The 16,632-nt window shown below is 34.5% G+C and overlaps 1 protein-coding gene across 2 annotated transcripts; it reads left to right on the top strand.

Moving 5' to 3' along the window:
* Positions 1-396: 396 nt before the first annotated feature.
* LOC110808904 (ubiquitin carboxyl-terminal hydrolase 6-like) lies at positions 397-16,108 on the top strand. Of its 2 annotated transcripts, XM_088219015.1 has the most exons (19): positions 397-556; positions 1,541-1,686; positions 1,827-1,862; positions 1,962-2,069; positions 3,701-3,801; positions 3,944-4,070; positions 5,994-6,053; positions 6,152-6,219; positions 6,485-6,535; positions 11,646-11,754; positions 13,406-13,494; positions 13,682-13,751; positions 13,844-13,924; positions 14,004-14,096; positions 14,198-14,246; positions 15,328-15,447; positions 15,536-15,610; positions 15,855-15,906; positions 16,002-16,108. In XM_088219015.1, exons 1-19 carry the CDS (start codon positions 547-549, stop codon positions 16,042-16,044), a joined length of 1,488 nt encoding a protein of 495 aa, XP_088075141.1. In that variant the 5' UTR covers positions 397-546; the 3' UTR covers positions 16,045-16,108. The 2 variants fall into 2 exon arrangements, with proteins under 2 accessions (XP_088075141.1, XP_021890228.2); XM_022034536.2 differs by having other exon boundaries at positions 15,855-16,108.
* The last annotated feature ends 524 nt before the right edge of the window (positions 16,109-16,632 follow it).

The raw sequence follows: 16,632 nt of genomic DNA, 5'->3' as shown, positions 1-16,632 counted from the left end.
GTAATCTAAATTAGATTGGTACGTGATGTATTCATTCTGATGGATGTTCGCAATTGACCATTTGTATATACGATGCACGAGCAAGTGTGAGTTCACCGAACTAGCTTGCGTGAATCTCAAGCATGTAGTGAGACGTAAATATTACCGTTCTATATTTTACACTTCTATATAGTTGTTAAGATATAAAATTTGTGTTCCATTAAATCCTCTTGATTGTATTCAATAAACCCAAATAACCTCATGCATATATATCTATAAATCCAGCAGGTGGTAAATGGTTTTGGATTTTACAATAAAAAATATTTAAAAATACACTGAAGGTAAGTTCAAAGAAAAATCTGCGGATCCTTTCGGGATAAAATGAAATCCCCTTGCGAGCGGCGGCCCATGTTTTCGCATAATTCGGATCCGGGTTCGGGTCTTTCCTGCATATAAACTGTGAGACGGAACTCTATTGAAGTATCTTTGCCCTCTCTTCAAGCAAAACTATAAGCCAGACCAGACCCCTCCGTCGCCCTACAGAGATCTTTGAAACCCGTAGCAATCATGCTTACAGGTTTGTTTTTCTAGGTTTCGTTACTTATTGTTATCCTCTCTTGATAGACCGTTAATGCTTGTTACTTTTTATGTTCCTAAAATCTCTGGTTAATGTTACTCGTAGAGCTTAATTTTTGGTATGTTTTGAATTTTGTGAACTGAGTCACCTGCGACGATCTCCTTTTTCATGTTTGAATTATGAGATTATTGGATTTGATCGTCAGATTTTTTATTTATAGTTTTTTCGTTGAGGCTGGTTTTGTTATTGTATTTCATTTTTTCTTAGCTGTTGAGTTTTCCGAACTATGTTTAAATCCTTATTGGGTGAGATAATCGTAACGAAGTATTATTCGGAATTATCTTACTAAGTCTTGCTTGGATACAGTGTAGTAGTGAACATAAATAATGTGTTACTGCATGTAACAGATATTCTTTCTCAATGGAATGTTCATCTGTCATTACAAGTGAGAGGATGCCAATTGTAGTTTTCTGAAATTTTCTGTGCAATATGGAAATTCTAAGACATCTTTTGCCTTCCTTTTCTTTAAATTCATGAATTTGAATACATGCACCTGTAGGAACGTTAGTTTAGAAGTTTAAGTGCGACAAAGGTTGGAGCTTTTTTTTTAAAAAAAATGTATAAATCCTTAATTTGAATTTTACAATTCTAAACTTCAATAGAACTCAAAGGTTGTGGCTTTTATTCTAATTTTTTTAATTTGATGAATTCAAATGTTACAAAGTTGTGAATTTAAAGTACATGGAAGAAAAGTAAAATTTCCAATTTAGGTCTTTAAGGTATAATAAAAAAGATGCTAGACTTTCAAAACTTAGAGGGAATTTTAGAAGTTTTTGATTCTTCAAGCTTTTAGATTGTATTGGAAATTCTGGGCTGTTAGTTTTTTTTTTAGCAATAAAAATGATCCACTTGTTGCTTGATCTAATTTCACGCCTAATCTTTGGCAAACATTTTGTCATCTGGTATCATGTGGTTTTGTTGCAGTGAGTGTAAAGTGGCAAAAAGAAGTGTTTCCAGCTGTTGAAATTGATACTAGCCAGCCCCCTTACGTTTTCAAATGCCAGTTGTATGATTTAACTGGAGTACCACCTGAAAGGCAAAAGATAATGGTTAAGGGTGGTCTGTTAAAGGTATGTAGGCTGCTTGAATATGGATCTCCAGTTCATCATGCTGCAGTTACTTGGATGAACATTACCAGTTTGTGAATTGATTTATGTGCCTTACCGAAGCTGACTGCTAACTTTTCTGTATCTTTATTTTTGCAATACAGGATGATGCAGATTGGTCAATAGTAGGAGTGAAGCAGGTGAATGCCCTTGGTGGTGTATTCATCTCTAATTCCTGTGAACTTGTATGTGTGTGCATTTAGATTCAGGTCCAGTTATTTACTCTTCTTTCCTTGCAGGGGCAAAAATTGATGATGATGGGAACTGCAGATGAGGTCGTGAAGGCTCCAGAAAAGGGCCCTGTTTTCATGGAGGATCTTCCAGAAGAAGAACAAGTGGTAAAGCTGGTAAGAATTATGCATTTTTTCACTTATATCAAACAATATTGATAATTTGTAATGAAGATGTCACATTGAAGGATTCGCAAAACCAGAAAGTAGATTAAAGAAAACTGTCAAATTTACTTTATTCTCCTTGTGGAACATGTGGCAGCAAAGGAACTTGCTTTTGCTGGAATAACATCTAAACCAATAGATTTGTCTTTTTTCATACAGAACAGCGGTTGAATAATTTCTTTTTAGATAATCCAGTCTAAACCTATTCTTTGATTGAGACTGGGCTGAGTTATGTAACTATTACCTGAAAAAACCACATTGTTTTCTGAAAGATATAACTTTTTCATGCTTGGACTCAGAAGGTAATACAAGCTGTACCTTAATCCATGCATGAGTTAAAATGCACCATTGGTCAACATGAACGAAGCTGCGGAGTCATGTGGCCAGGACTTGTATTTTGTGTCGTATCAGTAAAGGCATAGATACAACATACTGCTTGTCATAACCATAGCCTCCCCCGTTGATGATGCCTGCCATTGCTGTTGGTTGATGGGTAGACTTGGTCAATGGGTGAAGTTACACCAAGTATTCTAGTTTCCTTATTGAGAATGAAGGGGGAAGAAACTCTCATTGTTCTCTCAAGTAAAAACATTTCATAGAGAAAATCGGAGAAGATAAAAAAAAAATAATGGGGACGGCATGGGAGCTTCCAACATTAATGAAAGCTTTCCATATCCGCTCCTCTCGTTATCTTGTGGATTGCGTGGAAAGAAAAGAAGACTTCTAAAAGGGTGAGTAACCCCCTCAATAAAAGTATGGAGTTTTGTCATAAACTCACAAGTATCTAGATTAATGTTTCTTCAATAAAAGTATAGAGTTGTTGTTGGTGAACGGGTGTTTTTTATGCAAAAAGGAGGCAGAGTCGTGTAATCACATCTTCTATGGTGTCTGTTTGTGCATAAATTGTGGACCTTTGCTTATGGACTACTGGTCATCAATTGGGTGATGGCTGGTTTGGTGAGACAAGAAATTTGGGCGTGGAAGAGTATTATGGAGTGAAGAAATACTTTAGCCTCATTCCCCTTGCTATTTTTTGGGTGGTGTGGAAGGAGAGAAACATGAGAACGTTTGAGAGGGTGGAAGATGTCTTTGATAGAGTTAAAGAAGGATGATTCTAGATTCTGGACTTTTTAATTATGGGTCATCATCTTTATTCACTGGAGGATTTTGGAGATCTTATTGACATATTGATTTATATGTAAATACTTTTGTGCATGAGTTTGCACCTTCTTAATGTTTGTGAATGAATCATATCATACTATTTTTATTTTTATATTTTAAAAAAGGAAGACCTAGGATGCCTTATAGACTTTCTTTTCCCATATAATTTTAGAGCCATATGTTACGTACCCAAGAGACACCCTCTTGTGCATTGTGAGTCATGAGTTACTTATAAAAAATAATCAATTTTTTCAAAAAGTTCTGGGTTATTTCTTTTACTTATTTGTTTACCAGTCAATTTTTTTTCATTCGTTGTAGCTCACTTAAGCTTTATGGACTTGAATGGACCCTTTTTTTTTCTTTTTGCTACCTGTTATTCCTTCCAATTTAAGATTCTGTGGCAATGTTGTCCATGCTCCCAGGGTCACAGTGCTGGCCTATTTAATCTAGGAAACACCTGTTACATGAACTCTACCGTACAGTGTTTGCATTCAGTTCCAGAGTTGAAGTCTGCCTTAATTAAGTGAGCACTCTCTTCTATGTTTGATTTTTTCCTACTATATGTTTTTGGTAAATATCTATATGATATTTTAGGAGCTATATATAACATTTGCATGCTTTTTATATAAGTGAGATCTAGTGTTCAATGCATTAATATGAATCAGGTACTCACTTTCTGGAAGAAGCAATGATTTGGATCAGACCTCTCACATGCTGACTGTTGCAACACGTGACTTATTTAATGAGCTTGACAAAAGTGTCAAGGCTGTGGCACCAATGCAGTTCTGGATGGTTTGTTATGTTCTTCTGTCACACAATTTGAAGTGCTCCTTTTTGTTAGAACTGTTTTTGCAGTGCTACATTGTGTCTCTCCTATTGTTGAAGTTTTTCATAACTGTGGAAGTTTTCAGGAAAACAATATATAAAAATTACTCTCAAGGTTATGCTGTGTAAAGAGAAAGGTCTCTTGGAAAAAAGAAAGCCTAGGAGAGCTGTTGCTTTTCTGAATTAAGGGATATATATATATAATCTTATTAATTGCTTATCTTATCATGTGAAAACCTTGGCTGCATCTTTTTTTTTTCTTTCCCAATAGGTAAGAAAGCATATTGTAAGATAAATACCCACACTACACACACTGTGTTTAAAATAAAGTAGATAATTTTTAATAATTTTGTGTTGAGACAGCATTTTGTATTTTTTTTTTCTTCTTTTGATCCTTCTCTCTCTCATTCTCTCTCACTCTCATTTCTTTTGGAGAATAGCTTATTATCCCTTAACTTATAACTTTTTTGGGTAGATTGTAAGGGGAAACTTGGATTCTTTCTCTCACTCTCATTTCTTTTGGAGAATAGCTTATTATCCCTTAATTTATAACCTTTTTGGGTAGATTGTATGGGGAAACTTGGATTTTGGGTCTAATTACAACTGGATTCATCAATTTGAAAAAGTTACAACTTATTCTCAGTGTTTGAAACAAACATTACAACCCAGTCCCATTGAGATGTTAAAATCACCATTGGAACATGACTAGGTCTTTTTTCCCCTCAAGTGGGTACATTTCAAACTTAAAAGAAATGTGAAATCTTGATACGAAAGGGAAAAATCTAGGAAGGAAACTGGAAGGAGAGTTTGAAGAACTGCGATAGGAGAAACTTGATAAAAGTTCAGAGAAGTTTGACTGGAAGTATTTCTGTATAGATGTAATTTGAGAAACTTGAAAAAATATGTGTTTACAAAGTGTTGATAGTTTGGATGATTTGCAAAGAAAATATAGGTGATAACACAACATAATCAATTACCTAAAATAGCTCACATAACGAGTACTTTGCAATTCATTAGAACAATCACAATTTCCATAACCACATTAATATATATATATATAAATTCGAAATCTTCAAATAAGATATATGCATACCAGATCTTATCAAGCTTCTCTAAATTTTAGTCAAGTTTCTCCACATTGAAGTTCCCAAACTTTCTATTTTTAGCAAGATTTTTCAATTTTCTTCAAGATTTGTTTTTCTAAAGAGGGATTTGTCTTGTGGCTTCTCGAGAAAGAAAGATTGATTTATGTTTTAATGCTTCTCTAATATTGAGCAAGATTTTTATAATTTCTTCAAAATTTGTTTTCTTTTGAGGGATTTGTCTTGTGACTTCTCGAGAAGGAAAGTTTGATTTATTTTTGTCATTTGGCTTGGACTTGTAATATTTGATTAAAACACAGAGATTAAGTTGTAATTTTTTCAAACTTGTGGACTCAGTTATAATTTAAGTTCAATATGTAAGGAGTTCCATATAACTTATCCAATTTTATTTCTCTTTTCAGTGGTACTTTTTCTATTACAAAAAATTATTTTGGTGATACCACCCTGCAAAATTTTTTACCATTAAATAACTGAATCTTTCAGAGGTTTTCTCCTTTTATAAGTAGAAGAGAATCTAAAAATAAAAGAAAATCTGGATGACAAAAAACTGTCTTAGGCCCAGAAGTAGCATGCATATGAAGGGGGAGCCCTCATGCATCCCGCCCCCCCACCCCAAGAGTACCCACAAGAACTGTTGGTAGGACAAGAAGATGATTCATCATCACTCGGAAGGGGTTCATACTGCATATCATTCTCTTTGTTGGGACTCTTTTGTGAATAGTCTCTGTAGATGTGAGTCATAACTCATTCTATTCTCTGTCTGTAAGATTGTTGCCTCAATTTTCAGGTGTTGCGCAAAAAGTATCCTCAGTTTGGCCAGTTGCATAATGGTGTCTTCATGCAGCAGGTTTTCTTTTTTCCAGTGATGTTTATCTGATTTTCTGCAGTATATCTATCCTTTTAAATCTCCTAGTTTGCTGATATGTAGGCTTTTGAATGCTACAGGATGCTGAGGAGTGTTGGACACAACTTTTATACACACTTTCTCAATCACTTAGATCACCAAATTCCAGGTAGCTTGTTTTCCTTGGCTATGGTGATGATAAAGAGAACACGCATCAGTTTACCTGGTGATTTGGTCAAGTGTAGTATATCTATTAAAAAATTGTATTTTTTATATCATATTTAACGTGAAAATATTTTGTTTTCCAGCTGTATGTTTTTTGAATTTCTCTAAACTCAACTGTTTTACTATTATTTTAAATTTTATATAGTGTTTTCTGTTGGTCTGCAACTTATTATTAATACTTAGCTAAACAGTAATAACCTTTTATGCAGTGAAAGTCCCAGTACCATCAAGGCACTTTTTGGCATTGAACTTGTAAGCAGGTGAAGATTGAGAATTTCTGATGCCGTTTTCTCCTAATTTATCTTCTCGCATTTTATCCATGCTATGGGTATTGCTTTTGCATGATGGGCTCAAAAATTGTTATCCATGTACACTTTATTATCATATGTTCGGAGATCCATATACTAAATAAATTTTTTAAATAACTTTTGTTGGGAATTCATCAGTCTCCTATTCAAAGTTTTGTTGGAAATTTAAGATTATCCAGGTTCTCTAGTAGAATATGCAAAGTTTGGCAGTAAAACAAAATTCTTAAGTAATGATTAGGATCCCAACCATCTTCTTTTGTGGCCACCGCCTAAATTCCACTATTCACAGAATTAGAGGGTTGTGGTTCTCAAATCTTTGCATTTGGCGAGGGTTATCCCCTGTACAACATGAAGATGTGTTTGACAAGTTGTAAATTCTGTTTGTAGATGGGTACCGACCTCTTCAATCATTATGAATAAGTTTTACTCACTTTTAACAAGGCCTAAATTTTGACAAACTGGAAATCCATTCTTCCATCTAATTGGGAAAAAGAATCCCAAGAAAGAATTTGATGTCTATGTGGCAGTATACAGTAGAAATCCAGCTTCCAATCTTCCCTGATTGTTTTCTTCTTGTTTGAAGAGCTGAAAATTAGAAAAGACAAAGAAATTAGAGGATTATTATAAGATTTGTTGATTTAGGTGTGCCTAGATAAAAAAGGAACGAGAATATTTAGTTTAGGTGTGTATTGGAAGGAAAAGTTAATTTATTCTTTTTTTTCCAATCCCATTTTTTGTTGACAAAATAATAAGTTAGATACTTGAGGGGATAACCGACAACTTATGCCTAAAAATTTTAAATCCTTATTGTCTCCTACTTTTCCTCCAATTTGTAGGAACAGGAAAAATAAATGTTTGAGGGAGAAGTGAGAGGTACTCAATATTCCTCTCTTTGGCTCATTCCCTCTCCCACCCATTTTAAATTCATTATCCAAACAAGTATATGATGGTTCTTTCCCCATACTTTCCTTTTTTCTTCTTCTTTTCTGAGTTGAAACTTAATATAAATCTTAGCTTCTGGTCCGGGCATTAGGTGTAGGTAAATGTTTACTATATTTTATAACAGGTGAAAATAACGTGTAAAAAAATTCTTTGTAATTATTGATAGATGATTCAAAACATCTAATGGTTATCTTAATGATGATGGGCAAAGTAGGAATTTCTTAAAAGACTTAAGTGTTCTTAGGGTTAAATACTTTGTTTTTGTTCAGTTTTCCTTCTTTAATTGATTTTCTAGTTTGGTAGCTTTCTTTAAGGCATAACATTTCCTTTATTGTCAGGATTACTTTTCTAGAACTCCTATTGAAAACTGCTACTAGCATATCAATAAAAGTGACTGCTTATTTCTCTATTTTTCCTAGTGGCATACCCATGAGTCAAGCTGTTTGTTTGATCAATTCTCTCAGATGCTCTATTTTCCCTTATAAAAAAACTCTCTTTTCGCCACAGCAAATTGATACTGGGGCTAACAAAAGAGATCTTATTCAGTTATCAAGGCAAGGTGAAAAAGAGTTGTTAGACTAATCCAAGCCCAACAGATTTTAGATGCCAAGGAACCGTGCAGAAACTATGCAGCAGTTGAAAATGTATGAGAATAAATTGTGATTCGTCAGACCTATTTGAAAATGCATTTGAGGAGAGTGAAGCATATTAAGATTGGAACTCACGACTACCAGTCAATGATGAGTGTCCTCACAATGAGATTATTCACCCTCTGATTATCAAGATGATTGTCAAGGTGTTGAGGATAAAGGTATTTGTCAAGAATATGGTAAAATGCTTGAGCATTCCTAGTCAATTTAATTGTGAAAACACATAATTCGATGACATAAGGAGGCCTTCATAGCAAAAAAAGTGAGACAAAAAGTTCATACCAGGATGCTGCTAATCAATAGCTGTACAGAAACCCATGAGGCTGCAACGTGTTTAGACTTACATATGCGATGTATATGGATAACTGAAGTATCTGTTGCTCGTGAAGGGAAAAGTGATACAACTAGCAAGTGACAGGATTATTCAGAAATCCAATTGATCATGGAAATGAAAGTTAACTTGAGCTCAGGTTTTTCCCAATACGCAGGATAATGATACAAGTCAAAGTAGAAACTTCCTCAAAGATTTAGGAACCGTTACATTTATGTGCTCTTCGGACTTATATATGTTACTATTTGGAACTTTCCTATGAATGTTGGTTTTCCAAATTAGGTAAATTTCCCTTTTGGTTAGGATGCTTTTCTTGTATTTCTATAAGAGCTAGTACCAGCTTATTAAATAGGCTTCTATGCTATAGAGTAGGAATTAATAGCTTTCTATTATTCAGTTTTAATAATTGATAAAATTTCACCCTGTTTTCCTGGTTTCGGTACTGAAAGAGTCGAACACTGGTTGATTAATTTCACCTACTGCACTGTTTTTCTCTCTCAATAACTGTCTTTCACTCCGTCACTTAGATGCTATTAACTATACTGGTTAAATGTGTGTTACCTTTGCTAGATGGGAAACTAATAACTTGATGTTCAATTTCTGTAACACTGTATTTGCTTCAATTCACATCCAATTACTATTCAATTCCAAGTTTTAATGCTCATATTAATCTTTAATATGTATAATAAGAAGATAAATTGTTGTGTTTCAACTACCACCACTCCCACTTTGAATTCTTTGGTGATGGGAATTCAACTCCCATCTCGAAGTTAGGAATTGAATTTCCACCTTTAAAGAACTCAGGCGGGGTGGTGGTAACTAAAATACTAGAAATTCTGTTTTATTATCCTTTATAAACGAATAAAGATTTTTGGGATCACTATTATGTTGAGATGCATCATACGACCAATAAGTTAATTCAAGATTTTACTATCACCTTTTAGCATAAAAAAGTGAACTTTCTCTTTAAAGTCGGTTGGTTAGGATAGAATTGGATCTTTTTTTATTATATGTTTAGGTGATTGGATTTTGGACACAAATGATGGAAATGGATTAACTCATGTATCGCTACAGCTTGTTCCGCGGTTATGGTTAATAGGGGTCTGTCATCTTTCTTTAATGCCTCCAAAGGCCTTAGACAAGATGATCCATTGCCCTTTTTACTAGTTATTGTTGTTATTGAAGCTCTAAACAAAATGTTGTTAAGGCCAAAGAATGGAGGTCTTTAAGGGATTAAGGGTGGGTGAGGATACATTTGGAGAAGGTAACTCATTTATTTTTTGTTGATGATATCTTATTATTTTGTGAATCGGATAAGAGGGTCCTAATTAACTTTAGATGCATTTTGCTGAGTTTTCAAGCAATTTCTGGCCTCAGTATCAACCTCTCGAAAGTCGGGATTTGTAAGATTCGGTGATGGGAGGGATGCTACCAGACTAGCAAGGATTTTGGGTTATAGAAGTGTGGATTTGCTAATCAAATACCTGGATTACCATTAGGGGCTAAATATAAAAATGTGGCCGACTTGGGACCCTATGGTGGTGAGGTTTGAGAAGAGATTGACTGGATAGAAGTGAAACCTCTTGCCTGAAAGGGGAAGACTCATACTTATTAGAAGCATGATGACCAACATCTCCATTTACTATATTTCCATACTAATAGTCCATGTGAGTGTAGGCAAGAGACTAGAATCTATTCAACAGATTCTTATGGGGCAAAACGGAGGACATAAAGAAGTATCACTTTTTGGTTTACAAGTCAGTTAAAATTTCAAAGACTTTCCCAAAATCATTCCACCCGTAAACATCATGCCCCAGAATCAGAAATCCAAAAGTATACAGTCATCTATCTCTAATTCTGCCAGTATCTCTCACGCACCCATCAAATGCTCTATTGTTTCTCTCTTTCCATACCACCTAAAAAATAGTCAAAGGTATAAGTTTTACAATTTTCGATTTCTTACAAATTCCACTCCAAGCCCAAATTTTATCCTTAACCGATCCCGCAATAACCCAATAACTAATAAACCATATGCCAAATACTATAAGTAACCAGACACCAGAGGAAAAGGTGGTTGCAAGATTCAGCCGCATCTTTACACAAATAACATCCATTAACCAAAATGGTAGTTTTGGATATTCATGAATGAAAATGGTAGTCTTTGATGGGGGGTGATAGAGGCAAAGTTTTAGATTGTGGATAGATGGTGGTATATCAAGTTCTCGTATAGACCCCTTGGAAGGAGATGTGGAAAAAAATATGCATGTGCAGGAACAAATTCTAGGATTGTATTAGCTGGAGAGTTGTTGCTAGGGACAGAATTAGCTTTTGGCACGATGCCGATTGAAGGGGGAGTCACTCAGAATAGTTCTTCCAGATCTGCCCTATTGAGCGACTTATAGACCTGTTAGTTGTATTGTAATAGAGCTCATGCTTGATATAAATATTAGGTTGTATAGGCAACAAATGAGGTCGGTTTGTTAACAATTGATGAAAAAGGGGGAAAAATTTAAGAATTTATTTTAAAAGAATAAATGTACTCATATACTTAATTTGTATTATATTTCACTATTCTTCTTTTTTTTTTTGTATCATTAGAGTTTTACAACCTAATACTTTGTAAGATTAGAACACTACATGCCAATGTCTTGTAACATTATAAATAACACATTTATGTTTTTTTTTAAATAATAAATAACACATTTATGTGATTGTATGTGATTAACAAAATCCCTGTTGAGCACTTCTCCATACATGTTTATGCTATTAGAGCCTGGTTACACAAAAAAATATGACAATAGAGATTCGGAGAAATCATAATAGATTAAATATGAGTATATTTATGTCTTTACTTTATATCAAAAAATATGTCTTTACATTCCTCTTCTATATCTTGCATCTTTAGTATTTTTGCCTGGTGGATACATTATCCATATTAAGACCAAAAGCAATCTAACAGTCTAAAAGATGTGGTTTCATATGAACCTGTATTTGTCCTCAAATTGGCTTATCCAAAATGTGCCAGGATCAGAGATGTGTTAAACAGCAGTCTACCTGTCAATGTGGTGTCCCTTATTTGTGGTTTCTATTCTGTTTTGGTAGGACAATCTCTAAAGGCAGTTTATGTTTTGAACTCTAGGGTACATTGTCAAGAAAGTGGTGAAGAAAGCTCAGAAACAGAGTCAGTTCATTCGCTTAAATGCCACATCTCACAAGAAGTGAACCACTTGCATGAAGGATTAAAGCATGTAAGTTTACCATTTACTTAATCAAATAACTCTGTGGTCCTCCCTCATCATTATTGTTATTTTATTATTATTTTCTGGCGGGAGCAGGGGAATATCAATGGTATTACTGTTAATAGTTTCCATATATTGTTAGTAGTTCCCATATAATGTTTTTAGCTATATATTTATGCTTCAACATTTTCTTTTGGTGTTATGCCCATTGCCAGGATCTTTTTTCATCTAAAGTATTATGTTACTGTTCTCTCTCTCTCTCTCTCTCTCTCTCTCTCTCTCTCTCTCTCCCCTCTCTTTCGTTGTCCACTTTCTGTAATAATGAAGCACTTAGATACCTAAATTCTCAAAAATTCAGTCCATAACACAGTGAAATTCAGTCCTTCAACAAGTTTTATTCACATTGAAGCATAAATCTGGCGCAAGTAATAAAGTAGTTGATGCACTTAGCAATGTGATTTGTTGTTGACTAATGTACACGTTCAAGTGTTTGGTTATGAGAAGCTGAAAAGTCAGTATCAAAATGATTCTCTTTTCCGTGATGTAATGAAAAATATATACCAGTTCCTTGTCTACTTCTTTCACTCTTCATGATGGATATTTATTTGGGTAGTCAATTATGCATTCCAGATGGTTCTCCTTGCAAGAGCAAATCATTTGGGAACTTAATGGAGGTTGCTTAGGAGGAAATTTTGGATGTGATAAATCTTTTGCTATGGTGACATAGCATTATTATTGACTTAAAGTTAGGTGATGTTGAAAGCTTGATAAAACAATGTCGAGGATGTCAATATGCTAATGGACTTTCTGGTTTGTACACACCACTACAACTACCTACCCATCATAGGTTCATTTAACCATGGAGTTTGTTCTTGGATAATGACAGAGAGACGCTCTCTAACTTCTGGGAAAACCAAAATCTTTGATTCAGCTATTTAGAATTTTTTTTTATCCTACAACATATTCCCCGAATCACCCTCCTTTTCTGCAAACGTCAAAGACCTTTTAGTTATTATGGGCTTTCTTCTAGCACACGAGTTAAATTTTCATTAGAAGGATCAATTGTCCTATAATTTACAATGCAAATAATTTTCTGTTACAATTGCAAAAGTTAGTTATTTCTTTCCAAAGGTTGTAGTTCACCTATGCAAAGTAATATTTTATATTTTTTTGAGGAACTGCAGAAAAACTTTCTAGAAGCAGCAGCAGGAGCCACCAACATAATGAGACTCCAATTTTTATGCATAATCATTGGTAGGCTTTTTCAGATGAGAATGGTTTTCGTGCTTACTGTTGGCACAACCTAATTAGACTCAGATGTTAAAAAATGTAATATATTAGGTGTTTGTTCAATTTCTTTTTGAGTTCAAGGCTGCAAAGAGGACAAAGCTAATGCCAGTGTAGAAGATAGGACTTGAACGCCCTCTGACTGGTGCTTAGAGCCATCTTTTGCCACTTGAACTCAGTAGCTCAGGCATATTTGTTGTGTGTTCATTATTCTTTGTGTGTTGCGCCTTTACATTACAAGTCTGCTATTGCAGATGTTTTGTTGTGCATGAATAGATCAACACTTTATATTCCCCTCCTCACCTCTGTTAAGCTCGTTCTGATTGTCTTCCATTTAATGATTTGACCTCGTCTTATTTTACTCTCTTTTTAGGGTTTGAAATCCGAGCTGGAGAAGGCTTCTCCCTCTCTGGGCCGTAGTGCAATTTACTTGAAAGAGTCTCGTATCAATGCTTTGCCAAGGTTCATATGCATCCAACTCTACATTATGGACTTTTTTGCTGTTTCCAATACTAGTTCATGGTTTTAAAAAAAAAGCATTTCTGTTTCTTGATTCCGTTACTTTAATATTTTGGTCCTTCACTGCTTTCATTTTGTGACTAGTTGTTTGGGTGAAAACTTTCTCATAGCCTATACTTTTGGATTGAAGGTACATGACCATTCAGTTTGTTCGTTTCTTCTGGAAGAGGGAGTCTAATCAGAAGGCCAAAATTTTGCGGGTATGCTAGTGAAAATATATGAATAATGAACATCATGGAATTTTGAAACAGTCATTTCATTATGGTTCTCTAAATGTTTTTGTGCTTCCTAGAAAGTGGATTATCCATTGGAGTTGGATGTTTATGATCTTTGTTCAGAAGATCTTCGTCATAAATTGGAAGGTCCTCGCCAGGTATTTCTTTTGTGTTTTGACAAGTTTCAATCTGTTGAGATGTTGGTCATGTAGTTGTAACATTTCTTGGAATTGTCAGATCCTTAGAGATGAAGAGGGGAAAAAGCTTGGTTTGGGAGCTGCTCAGAAGAGTGTTTCAAAGGAAAATGATGTCAAAATGTCTGATTCAGAGGTATGTATAACCTGTGTGTATGCATGCATACTAGTGCGGACATCTGAATGCATAAAATCCTTCAGTATATCTGGTAGATATTAAGTCTTTAATGCATCCAGGGATCATCAAATTGCAGTGGAGAATCATCTATGGTAGCATCTCAAGAAGGTAAGGTCTTCGTATACTGACATTTTTGTCTTTTGGTGGGTTTTATGCACATGGTGTTCCAAATTCAGGAGGTTGCTGTCCTCCTCAGATTCTGTTTTTTAAAGTAATATTGTTGCATTTTTGGACTCTAAGGTAGCATCCGGTGCCACCAAAATCATACGATGGACATTGCAAAAGAATTTAGTCGTATGTCCGGTGGCATAAAATGATAATTAGAGCAGAACAAAAAAGTAACATCAAAGGAACAAGTTTGTTCCTTCATTTTGGTGGGACAAAATTATTTCTATGTTGGAAACTCAATTTCTATTTAACTTCCCAAAATTATCCTTGTACATCTACTTTGAACTCTATTGTACATTTACTCTTGTAAAAAACAAAGCCTTTTAACTTTATTTAATTTTTTATCTAACATTTTCCTATAAATCTGGTGTTATTTATGTGACAATTAGATTTAATATGTATATTGTTTTAATAAAAAAATTATTTATATAAATAGTTTGAATTTTGTCAAGAGATTTATTAATAAAATTAAAATTAGTTAGAATTATTATTATTATCATCATTAAACGATAGAATTATACTACTTTAATATGAATGTATATTATTTTCAATTAAAACTAAACATAGAGATAATATAAAGGGCACTTTAGTAATCACCCACAGTAATTTGTACTGTTCCCTTGACTGCCAAGCATAAAATAGGACGAATTTGTTTAGACTAGTTTCAGGCACACCAAGCATATCACTTTGACCTCATCTTGTTCTACTCTTTGTTATTTAGTTTTATCTTGTTCAATTATTTTATTCCACCAAATGTTGGCTAATCCTAAGCTGGTAAATAGATTTTTTGTCATGTAAATTATCTAGGAGTATAATTTTCTACATCAAAGTATGAACCTGGACAAATCGAGGCATGCGAGTTTTTAAACTTCATGAAGCTCTAGTGAATCAAGTTTTTAAAAAATATGATAGGGAAAGGTGTTTAGCCACTTCAAAGAGATGCTTCCCTGGAATTCATACAAGGAAGTGCTTTTCTTATGATGAATTACATTTTTGTCTGATTGCTGATTGTGTGCCCTAGATGGTTCATCTGACAAGGAAACTCATTTGACTGGAGTATATGATTTGGTTGCCGTGCTGACACATAAGGGCAGGAGTGCTGATTCTGGCCATTATGTGGCGTGGGTCAAACAAGAGAGTGGTCAGTTCCCTGAAACATTGAATTCACTTTGCCACTAATTTAAATTCAAATGTTGTCGGAACTCCTCATCATCTTCAATTTTTCACAGGGAAGTGGATTCAGTATGATGATGATAACCCTAGCCCTCAGAGGGAAGAGGACATCACAAAACTTTCTGGAGGAGGTTAGTTCATGTAGCCTCAATCAAAGCTTGTCATGTACTGATCGTAACTTGCTTTTTCCAAACACCTCTATCCTCCAGTGTTCACTAATCAGTAATCATAGATATTCTTGGTTTCCAATTGACTTTGAATTTCTACTTGTAGATTTGACCTTTAATTCGTGGAACAAGGACCCTGTCATCAACCCATCATTTTGTTTTTATATGCTGATGAATGATGCTGATTTTTTTTTATTCTTGGTATCAGGTGATTGGCATATGGCATACATTTGCATGTACAAGGCCCGTGGTGTCTCCATGTAATTTTCTTTTTCTTTTTTTCTTAAGAAAAAAATCATTCTTCTTTCTATTTTTGGCTGTAGTTTCAGGTTCTGTTTATTTATGTTCTTTACAGAGAGACCGTCATGGTCGAAAGAATGATAAAAATGACTACATAGATACTTGCAGAGTTTGCGCTGTTGTATTATTGAAACTTATTATTATTGGTGCTGGACCCTCTTATTCTGGCTGTGTTTTTTTAATGACCAAGTTGAAATGCAAAAACATTCATATCAAGTCAACAAATAGTTTCTTGGTTGTCAAGCTGATAGAGTACCAATTATTTCCAACACATAATCCACCATTAGTGATTTCTCCAGGTTCCATGGTTACAGTTTGAATCAGCCATGCCTAAATTATGGTCTTTTTGCTAGAGCAATTTGGTATTGCAGGGAGATAAATCACATCTTAAGAATGCCTTACAATTGTAGCTATACCAAATCATATTGCCTCATACCAAATGATGCACATCAATGCTGTTCTGATAGTAATACATTACATACATGTATAATTTCATCACAGGCTAAGTTCCAGCACTGGTCATCTGGGCTTCTACTTGTTGAATGAAACAGTGGGGGTCCTAAAAAAGCTGGTTTTTTACTTACAATGGAGACATGATTCCTTCATAAAACAAAGTTTTTGGGTTATGTTTAATCTGTAGTAGTTGAACAGCAAGGGATGCTGTCAAACAATTTGACCAGAGGAAA

This window comes from Carica papaya, chromosome 4 (assembly GCF_054855325.1).
Source record: "Carica papaya isolate Zhongbai chromosome 4, ASM5485532v1, whole genome shotgun sequence".
Classification (NCBI taxonomy): domain Eukaryota; kingdom Viridiplantae; phylum Streptophyta; class Magnoliopsida; order Brassicales; family Caricaceae; genus Carica; species Carica papaya.
The sequence above is the reverse complement of the archived record's forward strand: the minus strand, read 5'-3'. Positions and strand labels throughout refer to the sequence as shown.